Genomic DNA, 18,124 nt, shown 5'->3' with positions numbered 1-18,124 from the left:
CAGCTGAGTTTAAACCGTTCTTTTGCAGGCAGCAGCAGCAGGCATCTCAGCCAGTCTCCCTACTGCAAGCTAGAGCTTAGAGGAAAACCCCTGCTGGGAGCGGGAAGGGGAGGAATGCAGAGCCTTGTCTGCAGCCTGGCTGGAGGAGGGGGACGGAGGAGACGAGAAACCAATGTGACAGTGAGCTTTCCCCTTCCACCTGCTTTTATTAGCTCTAGATTTAAGCTGTGCAGCCAAAATCTTGCATTTGTTGTGTATATTAGTATTGGAGAGATCCTCTCACCCCGGGGGCAGAAAAGGACTACCCCTGCTGTGGTCAAACACACCCTCCCCTCGACCCCTTCCTCTCAGCTATTGTGAGTGAAATTAACAAGGATGCCGGAAACCTAGTTCTGGGGGCTGAACCATCAGGGAACAGCTAAGTTTAAACTATTCTTATGCAGGGATCAGGCTTCTCTCTCCCTCCCTCAATCAGTCTCCTTTTCTTACGGGTCCTCCATACCGGCCCGTACCAGCTTACTTTCACCTCTGCACAGGGGTGAAAGTGAGTGGGGGGTGGGTGGGCAATAGCAGGGAGATTGAGGAGAGCCTTTCTTTGGGGGTTAGTTGTATGGGGTGGGGACAGTAGGAGGGACAGGGTTGGGGGGAGAGGCCAAGTGCGAAGGTTGGGGTAGGAGCTTGAGTCTGGATTGTGGTAGCCTTTGTGGTTAAGTGTGTGTGTGCCTCTCAGTGGCCCTTTCTCCCTGCAAAAGATGGGCACCAGCAATTTTCCTCCCCACACCCCGTCCCAAAGTTTTGTAAACATTATTGTATCAATGTAGAAAATGCAGCTTTCAAAAAATGTATTTATGAAATATAACTTTGGGTGGAGGAGATGGTGTTGGGGAGGTGCAGGTGCAATGCCACTGATATGGCTCATAAGTGTGCTAATTAAGCACTTGTGTTCAGGGCCCCAAGCAGGCCCTGAGTGTTTAAACAAAAAAGATAAAACTAACAAACAACCTCCTCCCACACAAACCAAATTCAATGATATTCTGGATACAGTGATGTTAGCCCAGTTTGTTCTCTGTGGGTTGAATGGAGGTGTCAATCAAGTGTGGCTTCAAATATCTTATTTTGTTTTTGAATAAATGTTTTCATCCCCATTCCAGCAATACCACATTTACTATGGCATCAATGATGCTATCACACTGGGCCCACACTTGGAAGGGGCCCATCACAACCACATGGGGGCCCACAAATATGTTTGGTGCTGGGCCCACAAACAGTTAATCCGGCCCTACTGAAAGTGACTTGCCCAAGGGGCTGAGTGGCTGGTGGTTCTAGGGTACTGCACAGTGCTAACTCGCATTTGGCCCCTGGGGCTGGGAAGGTTTATGCAGCAATTTTGATAAATTCTGGCTGAGTGGCCTGCCTGGGACGGGCTGGTCCTGTGAGCACCCCGGGGACAGCTGCTTCCTGGAGTGGTTGGGAACACACAGGTGACATCAGCAGCTGACTCCAAACCCAGTGGGGCCCAGCAGCAAACTCTCCCACTCCCAGCCTCCCTGCCCAGGGCAGGAGCCAGAGATTTTGTCCAATCATCTTGTCTCTCCTAGCCAATGAGGGTAGCAGGTGAGTGTCACTGCAAGAGGGATGCGCCGATAGGGTGCTGCATGACCCTGTCCCACCCATCGGCTTTGCCTTCCCATCCCGTGGCAAAGACTGTCCCTTTGTTCTCTGTGCAGCCCCTAGCACAGTGGGGCCCTGGCCCAGGACTGGGGCTCTTAGGCCCTATGATAACACTACCAATAAATAATACATATCCAGCCCAAAGTGGAAGACACTGCTCTGGGGAGCTGGCTGCAGGGTGCCAGGTGAAGCCATTCCCAAAGAATCTCGGCTCAGTCACTTGTTGCATAACGTCCAATGCAGGTGCTCACCCTTCTGCCCATGCTGCACACTGCGTATGTGTCCAGACACCCTTCTGCCTCAGCTATACGCCTTCCCGGGTGCCCGAGTGGTGCCGCCAGCGTGGCAGGGGCTGTGTTCAAGGGCTGCCAGGGGAGTATGGCAGTGCAAGAGTTAATGAAATACTGTAGAGTCCAAGGCCAAGTGTGAAACCCTCTGTGCTGGGCTCTCACAGCCAGGCCATTCTCTGGGCTGCTTAGCTGGGCTGCAATGACTCATAGCAAATGAGGAAGGAAGTGAGCATGTGTTGCTCTTTAGGGATGTTACTTAGTGCTAGAGGGTGGGGAAGGTGCTACGGGTACGGGGGAGGGCAGGACAAGTGCACAGGGCAGCTCCCAACATTGCCTGGGGGGGGCCAGGGCCAGGCCAGCACAAGCCAAGTGCCCAGGCTGAACTGCTCTTTCCCAGCTGCCCCTGCAGCCAGCAGCACCCAGCGTGTGGCAGTTGCTGCTGACCCGCCAGCAGGAGCAATCAAAACCCAGCACATGGGGCTGTTTCACTTCTCGTCAACAGACTAAGGACGGGGTTAAACAATTTTTTTGGCATTTGTTTTACCTTGGCAGTATCAGTACCGTGGGCCCAGCTCCTCAAAGGAAACCAGTGAGAGTTAGGCACCTAAATCCCTGTGGCTGTCCTTCCACTGTTTGCTGGAGGACCCTGGTTTGCAATGAGCCCTAAGCCACAGAGGTGAGCCACAGTGGGCAGGTGTTATTCAGCCTCCAGCTACTGGTTCTTCAGCTCAGGTTGGAGCAGTGTCTGCTTCCAGGCCTGGAGGCTCCCCACTGAGGTCCTGGGGGCAGGCCCCAATGGTGGCTGTCACAGCACCCCCTTATAGGAGAAGGAGGGGATGGGTCCTTGAGCCAGAATGTGAATTAACTGCTAGAATGACAGGTGTTAATAAAACCAACCCAGTGGGTTCAACCAGTCTGAGGCAAAGCCCCTTCTCCCTTTGATCTGCCCTCTTGGCTTGGGATGGCCCCATAGAGCCTTCTAGCTTCAACAGCGCCGGGACATCTAGGGTAAAGCACAGCAGACACCAGCCCCTCTCCGGCCTCTTCCATGTCCTACAGGAAGAAGCAGAACAGGCCCACTCCCTGCTTGCCCACACGGCTCCATGGCAAAGGCAGCAGGGACCCGTGTCCCCCGCCCCCCACCAGGCTGTCACCTTTAGGAGCATGTTCAGGCCCAGGGCAGCCTGTGGTCACACGGCCATGGCTGGCTCTCTCCCCTTCCAACCAGGCCAGCTCCCTCCCCTGCCCCCAAGAGAACTGAGCACGCCCAACCCCCTCCCCTCAGCCCTCCTCCTCCGCCTCTGGGAACTGAGCCCTCCCAGCCACCTCCCCTGCTCCACCCCACAGGTAGGGTTGCCAGGCAGGGTTCTGCATGGCTCCTGGAAGCAGCAGCATGTCCCCCTGCTGGCTCCTACACAGAGGGGCTGCCAGAGGGCTCCACATGCTGCCCCTGCCCCAAGCACCAGCTCCTGGTCAATGGGAGCTGCAGAGGCAGTGCCTGTGGATGGGGCAGTGCATGGAGCCGCCTGGCAGCACCTCTGCATAGGAGCTGGAGAAGGGACATACTGCTGCTTCTGGGAGCTGCTTGAGGTAAGAGCCATTCGGAGCCTGTACCCCGCCTCCCTCCCACACCCCAGCTCCCTGCCCCAGTCCTGATCCCCCTCCTGCCCTCTGAAACCCTCAGTCCCAGCCCAGAACACCCTCCTGCACTCCAAACTCCTCATCCCCAGCCCCACCCCAGAGTCTGCACCCCCAGCCGGAGCCCTCACCCCCCCGACACACTGCAACTCCCTCCCCCAGCCCAAAGCCCCTCCCACACTCTGAACCCCTCATTTCTGGCCCCAGTCCAGAACCCACACCCCCAGCCCAGAGCCCATACCCCCTCCCACACCCAACCCCTGCCTCAGCCCAGAGCCCTCTCCCATACTCTGAACCCCTCGGCTCCACCTCCCCAGCCCACAGCCTCCTCCTGCACCCCAAACTTCTCATCCCCAGCCCCAGGTAACTGTAGTTTTGACTCATACAAATAGCCAAGGAATAATTCATAGGCGTAAAGTTGGTCACAAAACTCATTCAAAGATTTGGAATAATGAAGAAATTCATTGGTGGACACATTACTGTCTGGAAGCAGGGCTAAATTAGCTGTTTGCCACAAAGGGTTTGGGCAGTTTGAGTCTTCAGTGGTCTGCTTGGAGCTGTGGGAATTAGTTTATGAATAACCAACCTGACAAATGTAACCCTTTATTTGCAAATTATCCACAGCCAGATTGTGATTTTTACAATGTGTTTGTTGTTTGTTTGCAATTGGTGGGGAAATCCTGTGACAAGAGGGCTGCAAATCCATCGACGAAGTCACATGGTTTTTACGTACCTTGATTGGATGACAAACTTTGTAATCAAGAGAACAGCAAAGAATAAACAACTTTGCATGTAGCTAGAGGGTCTTGGAGGATGGAGAGCCATTCTCACACATTCGTGCAAATGCACGTTTAATGTGAACATTCATGACGATGGACTGGCACCAACCTGCCCAGTGTGAAGTTGAATGAATGCTCACAGACCCAGTTTTGCAGCATTCCAACATTCTGGCAGGCAGTGGTGCAATGTGCCAGCAAGGGAATTTTGGGGTTGATTAAAAACAGCATTTTTACTTGTTAAACTCCTTGGTGGTGGTGAGGTAAATTTTAAAATGTCCCAGTGGTCACTCTGCCCTGGAGGTCTAGCTCCTTTGATTAGAGCAGGTAGGTCACAACTGAGCATCCCCTTGAAAATAAATATGCCCAGGCACCTATTAAATGACCTTTCTCCATTGCTGACCTTGGGCTGAGCCAGTGCTCATTTGAGTTGATGGGAGGACTCCCCTTGGCTTTATCTGGAGAGGGCTTGGACCCTGGGCTCTTCCTGTGGCCTAGAGGTCTGGCTACAAATTCCTCAGGCTGTGCAGCCCAATGGAGCACTGGTTGAGAACCGGTTTGTCCTGGACCCTGCTAAATGGGTTCCCTCTGCCCTTACATCTGAGTGTTTTCCATTACTCTGGGAATGCTGCACATGGCCTGCTCCCCGTAAGGGCTGCCCCATGCTCTGCTGTTCCCCTGTAACTGACACATATCAGGGTGGGGTCATGTGTGGCATCTGCAGGAGTGTCCTGCAGAGTCAGCAGGTGGAGGTGGCAATTTTGCCCAGTGGAGGGCAAGGTCAGGTTGGTAGTTTGGTGCTTTGCCCTCCTGCCCCTGGAAGAACAGCAGTTTTCCCGTTTCCCAGTTGCAAAGCACAGCTCCATCCCTCAGGACTTCAGAGCTTTGCCTATTGGTTACTGCTCATACCTGGCCTTTCAGCTGGGCCCATAGATTTGCTAGCTTCATGCCAGTGTCCGTGCAGATGGCCTGGTCACTGCCTGCCTGGATGTTCTGCAGGGAAAAGCTTTCTCCAGCCAACACCCCTTGGCATCCCTCCAGCAGGGGAGACATTTCACCAGAAGCTGGGACTCCAGTGCCATACAGGAAGTGCTGCTGTGGGCTGAGTTGGCTCATCGTCAGTCTCTGTTCTACTCACAGGAGAACTTCAAATATTGTAGCTGCTGCTGAGAGACCAAACATCTAGCTGGAGCTGGGTGAAAGGATAATACCAGGCTCGGCTGAGCTGGCAACCAGAACAAGGCTGCAGGGTGGCCCAGATGGTGCCAAGGAGCCTGGGGTTCCCCCTCTCTCCAGTCGAGGTGGTGTGGGGATACCCCCCCCCCCATAGGCAGAGTTACTATTTTCACCACTGTCTCCTTCCCCTCCACACTCAGTTAATGAGACAGGAGAAAAAGGCTCTAGGATGTACCTGGTGTCTGCTCAAGAGGGGGAACGAGCAAGGGAATGATTCCCAGCAGGCCTGGAACAGGAACTGGTGCAGAACAGAGAGTGAAGAGCTGTTTGTGGCCACCAACCATGGGAACTGCCGCAAAATTGCTGCAACAGCCAGCCTGCCTGTTCCTCAAAAGTCAGTGCCCCCACGGGGCTGCCAAGCTCCAGCCTAGACCGTGCAGGGCTATGGGAGTAGGGTCAGAGTAGACCTAGCACACACATTCCCATTGCACATCTTTCTGGGCTGAGGGAGGACAGGTCTCCTCGCCCGGCCGCTCCCCAACACAGCTGCCAGACTAGACAGTCCAACTCTGCTGTAGAGGGTGCTGGTGTGACAGGGACACCCCAGCATGTCAAGGGATGGGTGACAGGTGGGGACATGGGGAAGTCAGGAAGGGGCCAGGGGATGGGCAGGAGCCTGGAGGGAGAGGGCAGGTGCCTGCCTGCCCATCTTGTAGCTGCCCAGCATGGTGAGCAACTCAGAAGCAGGTTTCAGGGGTTCCCGGGAATGGGGGGGGCAAGTGGGGCAATTTGCCCCAGGCCCCATGAACCCTGGCCGAGAATCTCTTCCCTGGCTACTCACTCGATGGGGGTCCAGGTCTTCAGTGGCAGGCCGGTCACTCACTCTGGGTCTTCAGCGGCACTTCAGAGGCGGGTCCTTTAGTGCTGCCGAAGTTGCGGAGCGAGTGAAGGATCCGCCGCTGCCACCGAAGACGCAGAGCGAGTGAAGGACCCGCCGCCGCCACCGAAGACGCAGAGCGCCACCCAGTGAGACAAGCGCCACAGCGGGTGATGCCTTTTTTTATGTTCGCTCCCCCGCTTTACCCCAGCCCCCCTGAATCCTCTGCGGCCCTGGCAGTTTTGCAGAAAGCAGAGCGACATGCTGGAGCCTGAAACCCTGGGAGGTTGCTGGTTTTGGGGAGCTGGTGGTTGGCCTGCTGAGGGGGACAGGGCAGCTTCATGGACAGGGCTGGGCTTGAGGCACACCCATGCTCAGTAAGTCAGCCAGCCAGCCAACGGCATGTACCCAAGGACTTCTCCAGGGCTCACAGGAGCAAGGGAGAGGCTGGCTTTGGGGTGGCCCTGGGCCTAAACACACAGCTGCCTCCACTGTGGGAGCTGGCTAGGATCCTGCCCCTCCCCCTCCCAATCAGCCCCATGCTTTCCAAGGGCAGACGGATAAAAGTGGCAGCTGCTTTGCTTCCTACACTGCAACTTGCCAGCTCAGTGAGCAGCGAGAGCACTGCCAAAGGCCGTGGCTCAACACTGGCCCCTGCTGAACACATGGGTCTGTGCAGGCTGCCTTGGGAACCCTCCTGGTGAGGAAGTCCCTGTCTCCCTCTGACTGCTTTTGAAATATGAGCCTTTCTCTGCTGGACTGACACGCAGAGCTCTCCTTCCTTTGGTAGGCACCCCTCATACAACCATCTCCAACTTCCCCACTCCTGCTCTAGCCTGAATCCTCACTTCCCCGCTGTGTCCCCCTTTGATCTGGCTGACCTGCAAAGCCTCACACAGGCTTCCTCCAGCCGCACCAGTGCCTCAGCCCTGGAGTGCTTTCTGCTTCCCCGCCCTGCGGCTGCAGGAGTGCGAGTTGCTCAGCCTTTGGACCAGCCTTTAAGGATTCCTAGCCAGAGATGCAATAGCAAAGGGCCACGTTTCCAAAGGAATCCAGGACAGGTTTCTAGGTGCTCAGCCCTTACAATTGGGGCCTGCACCTTGGTGGTACTGAGCACATGCTCCTGTTGCTTTAGCTCTAGAGCTATTCCTGCCTGCATTGCTGCCACTAGAGAGACAGCGTCCACAACCCTTCCAAAGCAGGATTCTTGGGAACAGTTCCTGGAAAGACAGGGTCTAAAAATGCAAGTATCAGATTGAGACTTGGCAAAACCACTCAGAGCAGCAGGCCCCTAACCGCTCAGTGCATTGGGTGCACATTGACATTCAGATCCCAAGTTGCACAATGGGAGCAGACGGGTCGGCCTCAGTTGTGAGTGCTGTCCTCTGCTTTGGGCACGTAGCCCATAAACTATTGGTCCTATGGCAGTGAACACTCCCAGGATGGCTCACAGACTGCCTCTCGAAGGCAGCATTGCCCAGGCTTTTGGGAGCTGAGCCCCTTTCAGGAAAACAAAGATCCATTTGGCCAGAGGGTCAGAAAATGGAGAAGGGCAATTACCGTTTGAGGACAATCCGTGACTGACACCATTCTGGGCAACTGGGTGTAGGCCATGAGCACAAGGCATAGGAGGCAGGGTGGGAATCAGACTTACTCTTCTTTTAGGGCAGAGCACAAGCCAGTCTGCTAAGCTTAGGGCCTCCAATGACAAGGGCATTTTGCAGTGACAAAGACCTTCAAGATGTAAACTCCCAACTGCAGCAGGGATCTAGATTGGGAAGGAACATACTGAACTCCAAAATGACAAAATTTGCGTTTAATTTACATAGTAAAGGTTACAGGTAAAAAGCTAAACAGAAAGTGTGAAAAGGCCTATTACACAAATGTACAAACTTCTGTACAAAGCCCATGGGTTTCATGCCATCCCCTCCTTCCTGGCCCATAATAGCCACAGAGCTCTGAAATAACGAGAGCTTGTACAAACCCAACGAGGAGAAGAGCTTCAAAAACAACAAGCAGGAAAGTTTCCCTTCCCCAGGGAGATCTTGCAAAATAAAGTCTGTTCAACTTTTACTTGCCCCAGCTGGTCACATCCTAAAGAGTTGCCTTCATAACACAGACAGGCAGGAAATAGAAAAATCCTACAGCCTGGGAAGAAGTAGAACTAAAAATCTAGGGAGGAAGTCTGTAAGTGGACTTTGGAGGATTTGGAATAGGAACGACTAAAGAGAAACACAAGCCATTTAGCATGATAACCTAAAACATGGTGTTACAATCATACCATGGAGAAATGGCACCAGGAAAAGTTCCAGCATCTAGTAGTTTGAGCCAGACATGGTGGAGAGCGGGAGAGAACCAGCCAGGCCATAAGGGACTTCAACCAATCCTGGCTGGGGTAGTTACTAGCTCATTTTTATACCACAAACATAATAGAATTTGTCATTCTGCAGAAACAAACATTACACAGATTTTGGAACATCTGTCCAAAGCAGTTCAAGGGTGTATGGCCAGATCTGATACATTACAGGGCAGCATAACTCTGATGGCTGTCAGGTTTTGGCAACACTAGTTTGCCAGGTAACTCCTCACAATGCACTACTAATGACCCGCCAGGGATGTTGCGTCATATTTTAGGGCTCATTCTGGAGGAATTCCCAGAAATAATATGGTGACTAATTAGATGAACTATTAATCACACAATATAAAGGCTCCTGAATAAGCCTAGGACAACGTAGCACTGCTTTCTCTATGTATTTACTTAAAGCAAAATACTGAATGAACGTAAAATTTCAGTTTTAGAAGCTAAAGATGAGGATTTGCAGGAGTATTCCCAGTCACATTTCTCATTTCGTTCAACTGAAAGAAAAACAAAAAGGTCAAACCAGAGCACTGTGTACCCAGGCGCGGAAAAACTGCTTTTGTTAGATGAGGCAGGATTTTACATTTCACTAAGAAACTACCATCATTTCAGGAGTCTGCTGCTTGTCTTTAATCCCTGCCCTCTGCTGTTAACAGGGGAAAAGGACCACATACAGAAGACTGCACATGGTTTTATTCTTTAATCATTAAAACCCATGTAGTTTGTATGTGACCAACCCATGGCTGCTGGCTGGCTAGCTGCTCCTAATCACAGACCTATGACACTTTGTGTGCGCACAAGTCTTAAGGTGCTCTGTGTCTGTGTGTTCTCTTCAATAAAAGATATTTCATTTCAGCTGAAAGATTAAAAACCATATTTAAAAAACCAAGTGTCCCTATTTGTGTCCTCTGTAACACCTCGAATATTAGAGCAGAAAGGTTTTTAAGGAGTTCACATTAACCATTTCTTTGCTGTTTGCCTTTTGTGTTTAACAGAGGGTGATAAGTAGAAACTGACTAGTCAATTTCTACTTTTTTATTTCTTGTCCATTTCACCTCCAGCTTCTCAAGGGCTACCCAGATGCTGCCATGTTTTAGGTTGCAAGTACAAAGGAATGTTTACAGCCAAACTAAAAGCGTTTATGTGATTTTGTAACGGTAAAACAAAGCCATTCCATTTATATTACATTTTGTCATGGTTTAAAGTTACATACAAAAGCCTGATTTAGTACTGAATTTAGGCCTGCTTACTCTTCAGGTGGTGCATATCGCCCTGAGCAGTCTAGCTGGAGCGAGGCTGCTCATAGTCAGCACTACACCTAGTTGATGTGTTTGCAGGATCAGGCCATAAATGTGGGGCTGAATTACTTAACAGTGTCCTTTTAACTTATGGAGCATAATGGCTACAGGAAAAGGTTGCTGGCCTTTAGATTCAAAAGGAGGTGGGAGATATGTGTTTTACAGACATATAAAAATGTTTTGAAGACAGATCTTTGAGGGACATTTCACTCCTCCAATCTTGATATTACATGTGGTTAGGACAAAAACTTTAAAAGACGATACTGCACGGGAACAGCTTCTCAAGTTCATCGCTCCCACCCCCAAACAAAGCCCATCTCAGATCAGTAGAGAAGGGGTGGGCTTCTTGCCTGGCCAAGCCTCCTTTGCATATTTCTTCTTCTTCGGTTCATTCACAGCTTCAGGATTAAAGACGGCAGGGTTGGGAGCAGGGTTCATGCTAACCGTCGATGGCACAACGGGAGTCAAGTCCACCTCTGGGGCAAGATTAGGGTAGGGCATTGGCAGGCCTCCAATGAGTGCTGTCCCATGAATGCCATGCGATTGGGAACCTGCCTCATTGTGAGTGGGAGGCAGGCCACCATACAATCCTCCACCGTAGGGGAAGTTCTGCATGCGCCGTGTTACAGACTCATCCATGCTCAGCGAGCCTGGGTTTTCCATCCGTTTCTTCTGCAATTGGAGGGAAGAAAGAACTATTTAGTGAATGGTTCACAGCATGGAGGACCAGAACAAGAAGCCACTTTAACTGGATCCCAGCTAATTTTTTCACTTTCTCCTCAAACACCACAAATGGTCACCATGTACACCACACTTAGCTTTGTCCTATAGAAGCAGTTACACAGACATGGACAGGTTATCCTCTTCCCCATCGCCCCAGTTGGCTTTCCTTTGGGGCTGTCACCGAAGTCACTCCCAACGCTCTCATTGATGCAGAGTGCAGGACAGACTGAGGGCATGTCTACAGGACAGACTTAAGTTGATTTAAGTCGAGACACAGCCACTGCAGTAATTAGTTACTGTGGTTTTTCAAGTCCACCACTACCCTCCTGTCAGTGGAGCACGTCCTCTCCAGGAGCACTTGCACTGACTAAACAGGGGCAGTGTGCGGGGGCTGAGAGCACAGGCTCTCAGTTCCAGGTGGAGCTCCCTGCTGGGAGCCTGGAGGGCTGCCCAGCCTCGGAGCAAAGAGTGCCCCCACCTGCCCTGGAGTGACAACCCAAGCTGTGAGCCAGGTGTGGGGTTCACAGCAGGGAACCTTCCAGACTTTCTGTCAATTTCACAGCTCCAGCATTGACAAGAATGACAGCCAACAGCTGATGTAAGCAATGCGGTGTCTACATGGACACTGTTGCCTTAACTACATCGATGCCTCTCATGGAGGTGGAGTTAATATGTTGGTGTAGTACGGCACTTACACTGGTGGGAGCAAGGCTGTAGTGTCCACACTGACATAATTCGGTTGATGTAAACTGCCTTACGTCAACTTAACTCTATAGCACAGACCAGTCCTGAGTGCTGGAAGCATTAGTTAGGGTTTAGTTTATGGAATAGACTAAGCTTCCCATCTTTGCCTCCTGAGCTTGCTTGCCCGACCTGCATGTGTCCAGAAGGCATGGCTGAGTGGGCATGGTTTCTAAAGTATATTTCTTTACCTGGATACAAATTAACAAACAGGGCTGCCTCTGGATTATGAGTGGCAGATTTTATGTCTTGCTTTTGATCACCCAGGTCTTTTTACAGAGCAGTTACAATTAATTTAGAACGTAAGTGATCTTATGAGTAACTCAAAGTATTCCCTCCCATGAGCACTACTTTGTACTTGTCAATATGCAATCACAGTGTTAGGCTATTCTGAAGTTCCTCAGTCTTCTTTAGTCCTGAGTAGCTTACATAATGGTGTCATCTGCAGACTTGCCCACTTCATTGTTCCCTGCCTTCCCACAGAAAAAGTGAATGTATCAAACCTCACCAGTCCTAATATGGAACTTTCTCTGACACCCACCGTTAACCTTTTCTCGTGTAGAAAACAGACCATTGATTCCTATTTGTTGTTTTCTGCCCCCTAGCCAGCTTCTAATCCAGCGGTGGGCAGCCTGTAGCCTGTCAGTGTAATCGGCTGTCAGGCCGCGAGACAGCATTTACATTGAGCATCCGCAGGCATGGCTGCCCACAGCTCGCCATTTCCAGCCAATGGGAGCTGCGGGAAGCAGTGGCCAGCACATCCCTCTGGCTCATGTCACTTCCCGCGGCTCCCATTGGCTGGGAACGGCAAACTGCAGCCACTGGGAGCTGTGGGCAGCCGTGCCTGCAGACCGTCAAGGTAAACACTGTCTCGCAGCCTGACTGCCGATTACCCTGATGGGCTGCGTGCGGCTCACAGGCTGCCCACCACGGCTCTCATCCATGACAGTATTTTGTGTCTCATCCTATAACACCAAAAAACACAGCCAATGAATTTTTAGAAAAGCATTTGGGACCTTTCTATTGATCTTCAATTTTGTAAACACTGCCTAAATTATGAACCTAAACAGAACTGCCAGTTTCCCTTTAATCCATCTGTACACAAAAAGAAAACACTGACAAATCCACCACCCTAATGCACAATATTTAAGACAATAATTCACGCTATAGATTACAAATTAAGACAAAGTTTTTTGGTTAGTTTGGAAGTTAGTTTGTACCTTAACTGGGACCACTGCTGTCTGTACCATGTTTCTGAAACGCCCAACTGAAGGGTCCACGTCCTCTGTAAGCATGAGAAGGATTAGGCTTTTAGTATGAAGGCTACAAGAGAGGATGTGCGCTGCAGCGTGCACATGGCATGCAAGCACACCTCTACATGGAAGTGTCATATGGACCTTCCCTTCAGACAGCAGCAGTTCAGGAGCTGTACGTGCACAGTAGAGAAACTAAGATCCTTCACACTGCTGGGGCCATCTAGTGGCAGTGGGCTCCCAATTTATTCAGACTGGGAAGAGCTGGAAGAACTGTTGACCTTTGGGGATGGGTGTTATTATTGCTTAGGTTACAGTTGTTCCAATGGTTAATTTACCGTACCCACCTTCCTTCCTGACTGACTTTGCTAAGCTTCAACTTCCAGACAAATAAATTCAAATTGGAAATAAGGAACCTGAACAACTCACACCGGCTGATGCTTGAAGTGGGATGTAAAAGGTTAAACTGTTTAAGCATTAGGCTTACCGTTAACTGGAATTTAACCAGTAACTCCACTCCTTGGCTGCCAGAGGGCCCCCTCGGCGGGACCCACCCCCAGCCACCTATGCAGATTAGCAGGGGAAATTTGAACTGTGGATCCAAACTCGGGTCTGCCATCCCTGCAACTACAGGTGCTCAAAGTATCTAGGGCTAGATTTTCAAAAACACTCAGCTCCCATTTAGACACCAAAATATGAGAGCTCAGCACATACGGTGTTGAGTTCTGAGCCGCTGGAAGTTTAGACTCTACCACCTCAGGGGCTCTGTCTGGGTGCTTGGCAAGTGGCTCAGGAGCTGTAGGGGTTGAGGGACCTTATGTATCCTCTTCTCAGGAGACAACAGTATGGTTCAGCTGGAAAGTGCCTTGGAGGGCACATAACACCGATGTGGGGAAATGTGAGTGCTTCTCTGAAGGGCCAGTCCCCTTGGAGTCTCCAACTCAGATTTCTGTGTTTTCCAACTGACTGGCTCGCTGGCCATGTGAGGCAGGGGCGGGGGCGGGGTGTGGTTCCAAATATGGGATATTAGCAAGCAGGCTCTCAGAGGGGTGGGGGCGAGGAGATGGGAGGGGCAAGATACACATGCTCACCTGGATTAATGATCTCATCATCGTCGCTGAATGTCACCCTGGAGTTCTTCCGTTTTCTCTTTGGTCTCTGAATATCCAAGTTCCCTTCCTCTATGGTGAGCGTAGAGATTCTCTTGTTGTGGGCTGTGTTAAACTCTGTCAGGTTCTAAGGACACAATCAGGGAGGAAATGGTCAGTGCAGCTATAACACATGCAGCAGCCATCGGAGAGCTGTGAGAGTTAACAGCAGAGCACAGCACATGACCTAGCCCCAGCCTTAAACCTCAAGGAAAGAAAGAATGGGGCAGAAGTGCCAGCTGCACTTTCTCGGTCCCCGTCCTGGTCTGCCCTTCACTAACTGACTGCAGGTGACGGGGCTACAGCAGGCACTGCTTGTGAATGAGCAACAGGGCTGGGCAACTGCCAGCGACCTGGTGTGGGTTTGGCTGGGACAGAAGAAAATGGCTGAGTGCCTGTCAGAAAAATCACTGGACTGTTATACAAGAGGTGCTGGAAAGCAGCATGAAGGCAAGCCTATTCTAGTGGCATAAGATGGCTTGTGAGTGTCAGCAGCAGACACCCCTAAAACCATCTGCAGTGCCAGGGAAATGAGCCCCAAGGACACTCAAGCCAATGGTGGGGAGTGCTATCCAGTAAGAGGCACAATGCTCTGTGGTCCTCACATCAAGCTCGGTCTCCTCCTCCGGCAGGCCCAGCAAACCCTTGAGCTCCTCATCATCACCACCCATTTTTTCATCTCCTTTAACCGCGGATGGCAGTGTCTGTGGCTTCTCTCGCAGAGTATACGCCCGTGTAGAGGCACCAAATGAAACTGTGGAGTCAATGGGAATCTGTTGGGGCTTGTGAGGTTCCAAACGGATATGACCCAAGAACGTGCCATGTGCTGAGGAGAATATCAGAATGAAAAAACAGACTGTCACTGGGGAACTGGAACACTGCCGTAAGGTCAAAACCCACGCGTGAATGGCTGGATATATACACGTCACTGCAGTAACGCTAATCACCCAAACATCCCATGCAGGGGGCTCACTCCCGAACACCAAGGGGTCAGCACTCCCCTAATAACTCAAACAGAAATGACAAGTACACTTTGGTTTCAGACTTCCTCAAGCACTTCTAGCCACCCCTTGCTTGTATCCAGCTGCTTGGAACAGGCTGGAGCTCCCTTGAGTTCCAGATCCTGAGAAAGTGCCCTACACAATGGAGATGTAGCTTAATAAGCCTTTTTTTATACTTCAAGTTATAACAGTTTTGAAGGGAAGGCCAAGTCCCTCCATAACCTCACTGCCATGCTACCACTCTGATCGACTCCAGAGTCTGGAAATACTGTCACCAATCGCTGAATGAGGGAGGGGCACTGAGTGATGCAAGGAGTCCCTCTACCCCCGGCTTGCGTCAATCTCGGAATGAGCATGTTAGTTCATATCCCAGATGCCATAGTTTCCACACATGGTAAAATGTGACTGGAACGGAATATAGCTCTGGGGATGTTCAAGAAGGTGTGAGCATTGGGATGTAGTGCACTGGAAGTGTTACAAGTTCTCAGTCAATAAGAAGTTAACACAAACTCAATCCTTATGCATCAAAACATTTTTTCAAACATTTTTAAAATCCAACCAGTCAAACTATCAAATCACCCGCTCCCTGGTTAAATGCCAAGTTACTTACTGCTGTTAAGGTCTATGAGGAAAACCCTTTTAAGATGTTTGTGATACACCAAGGCAGCATGGACCCGAGAGCAGGACTGGTGATCAATGGTAAAATCGCACAGATCAGGGTTTCTCCCAAATAGATAATATTTCTTCTCATCAATGATCAGTTTCTGAGGTAGAATATTAAATAAATAGCAACGTTACCTTATCAGATTCATACAATCTCCCAGATCGTCCTAAAACATGGACTCTAGAACATGAAGCAAACAGATCAAAACCCATCACAATCCCACAAATCTTTAGCAAGCTAGTAGAGGAAGGAAAAACTATGCATGACATAGGAAGTGACACATGGTCTCAGCATATTAAAGCCTGTTGGATAACATTTCAATGTTGCCTTGAACTGATCAAAGGAAATTCAAAGAAAGCTCTGTTTTATAAAATCAGAGCAACTGGAGATGGAAGACATCTATTGGGTCCTATCCAGTCCACCACCCTGAGGCCAGTGCAAAACACAGTTTTGGAAGGGATAAAACACACTATGCTTCAGGGCTTCAACCAATCTAACTACTGGGTATTAGGATGAGGCTGGGGGATTGGGCGGGTGAGGGGAGAGGGGAAGAGATTACTCCACATGTGCCTACTGTGGGGTTTCTCATAGACTCATAGACTTTAGGGTCAGAAGGGACAAATATGATCTAGTCTGACCTCCTGCACAATGCAGGCCACAGAATCTCACCCACCCACTTCTATAACAAACCCCTAACCTATGCCCGAGTTACTGAAGTCTTCATATTGTGGTTTGAAGACCTCAAGCTGCAGAGAATCCTCCAGCAAGTGACCCATGCCCCATGCTACAGAGGAAGGCGAAAAACCTCCAGGGCCTCTGCCAATCTGCCCCGGAGGAAAATTCCTTCCCGACCCCAAATATGGCGATCAGCTAAACCCTGAGCATGTGGGCAAGACTCACCAGCCAGCACTCAGGAAAGAATTCTCTGCAGTAACTCAGACCCCATCCCATCTAACATCCCATGACAGACCACTGGGCATACTTACCTGCTGATAATCAAAGATCAATTGCCAAAATTAAGCTATCCCATCATACCATCCCTTCCATAAACTTATCAAGCTTAGTCTTAAAGCTCAGATATGTCTTTTGCCCCCACTACTCCCCTTGGAAGGCTGTTCCAGAACTTCACTCCTCTAATGGTTAGAAACCTTCATCTAATTTCAAGTCTAAACTTCCTAGTGTCCAGTTTATACCCATTCGTTCTTGTGTCTACATTGGTACTAAGCTTAAATAATTCCTCTCCCTCCCTAATATTAATCCCTCTGATATATTTATAAAGAGCAAGCATATCCCCCCTCAACCTTCTTTTGGTTAGGTTAAACAAGCCAAGCTCTTTGAGTCTCCTTTCATAAGGCAGGTTTTCCATTCCTAGGATCATCCCAGTAGCCCTTCTCTGAACCTGTTCCAGTTTGAATTCATCCTTCTTAAACATGGGAGACCAGAACTGCACACAGTATTCCAGATGAGGTCTCACCAGTGCCTTATATAATGGTACTAACACCTCCTTATCTTTGCTGGAAATACCTCGCCTGATGCATCCTAAAACTGCATTAGCTTTTTTAACGGCCATATCACACTGGCGGCTCATAGTCATCCTGTGATCAACCAATACTCCAAGGTCCTTCTCCTCCTCTGTTGCTTCCAACTGATGTGTCCCCAATTTATAACTAAAATTCTTATTATTAATCCCTAAATGCATGACCTTGCACTTTTCACTATTAAATTTGATCCTATTACTATTACTCCAGTTTACAAGGTCATCCAGATCTTCCTGTATGATATCCCGGTCCTTCTCTGTATTGGCAATACCTCCCAGCTTTGTGTCATCCACAAACTTTAATAGCACATTCCCGCTTTTTGTGCCAAGGTCAGTAATAAAAAGATTAAATAAGATTGGTCCCAAAACTGATCCCTGAGGAACTCCACTAGTAACCTCCTTCCAGGCTGACAGTTCACCCTTCAGTACGACCCGTTGGAGTCTCCCCTTTAACCAGTTCCTTATCCACCTTTCAATTTTCATATTGATCCCCATCTTTTCCAATTCAACTAATAATTCCCCATGTGGAACCGTGTCAAATGCCTTACTGAAATAGAGGTAAATTAGATCTACTGCATTTCCTTTGTCTAAATAATCTGTCACCTTCTCAAAGACCTTCCTGTGACGTATATGGTACTGGGCACAGTCAGAGACCGCATACTGGGTTAGATGGACCTTGGGTCCAATGCAGAATGGCGAGTCCTATGTTCCTATGCAGGATTGTGCCTACATTGTGTTCTCCAGAGCTTTGTTTGGCCTAGCTGGTTTCTCCAGTGTGTTTTCACCCACAACCAAATCCACCTATTTGCCCATTTCTTCTGTTACTCTTCTTAGGCCTTGGCTACACTTGGAGGTCTGCAGTGCTGGGTGTTACAGCTGTCTTCGTAAAGCTGTGCAGGGACAGCGCTGGAGTGTGGCCACACTGACAGCTACCAGCGCTGCAGTGTGCCACATTTGCAGCGCTGTTGGGAG

At 50.0% G+C, this 18,124-nt stretch overlaps 1 protein-coding gene across 1 annotated transcript in view; it reads right to left on the bottom strand.

The window, feature by feature from the left end:
• Positions 1-8,229: 8,229 nt before the first annotated feature.
• Positions 8,230-18,124, bottom strand: part of PPP1R8 (protein phosphatase 1 regulatory subunit 8) — a 38,889-nt gene continuing 28,994 nt past the window's right edge. Inside the window, exons 3-7 of the mRNA XM_050932367.1 lie at positions 15,562-15,715; positions 14,556-14,776; positions 13,894-14,038; positions 12,770-12,834; positions 8,230-10,757 (exon numbers count right to left, since the gene is read on the bottom strand). Coding sequence (XP_050788324.1) covers positions 10,404-10,757; positions 12,770-12,834; positions 13,894-14,038; positions 14,556-14,776; positions 15,562-15,715 — 939 coding nt within the window. The 3' untranslated portion in view covers positions 8,230-10,403. The remainder of the gene's footprint in view (positions 10,758-12,769; positions 12,835-13,893; positions 14,039-14,555; positions 14,777-15,561; positions 15,716-18,124) is intronic.

Source organism: Gopherus flavomarginatus, chromosome 22 (genome assembly GCF_025201925.1).
Source record: "Gopherus flavomarginatus isolate rGopFla2 chromosome 22, rGopFla2.mat.asm, whole genome shotgun sequence".
Lineage (NCBI taxonomy): Eukaryota > Metazoa > Chordata > Testudines > Testudinidae > Gopherus > Gopherus flavomarginatus.
This window is presented reverse-complemented; position numbering and strand designations above follow the sequence as displayed.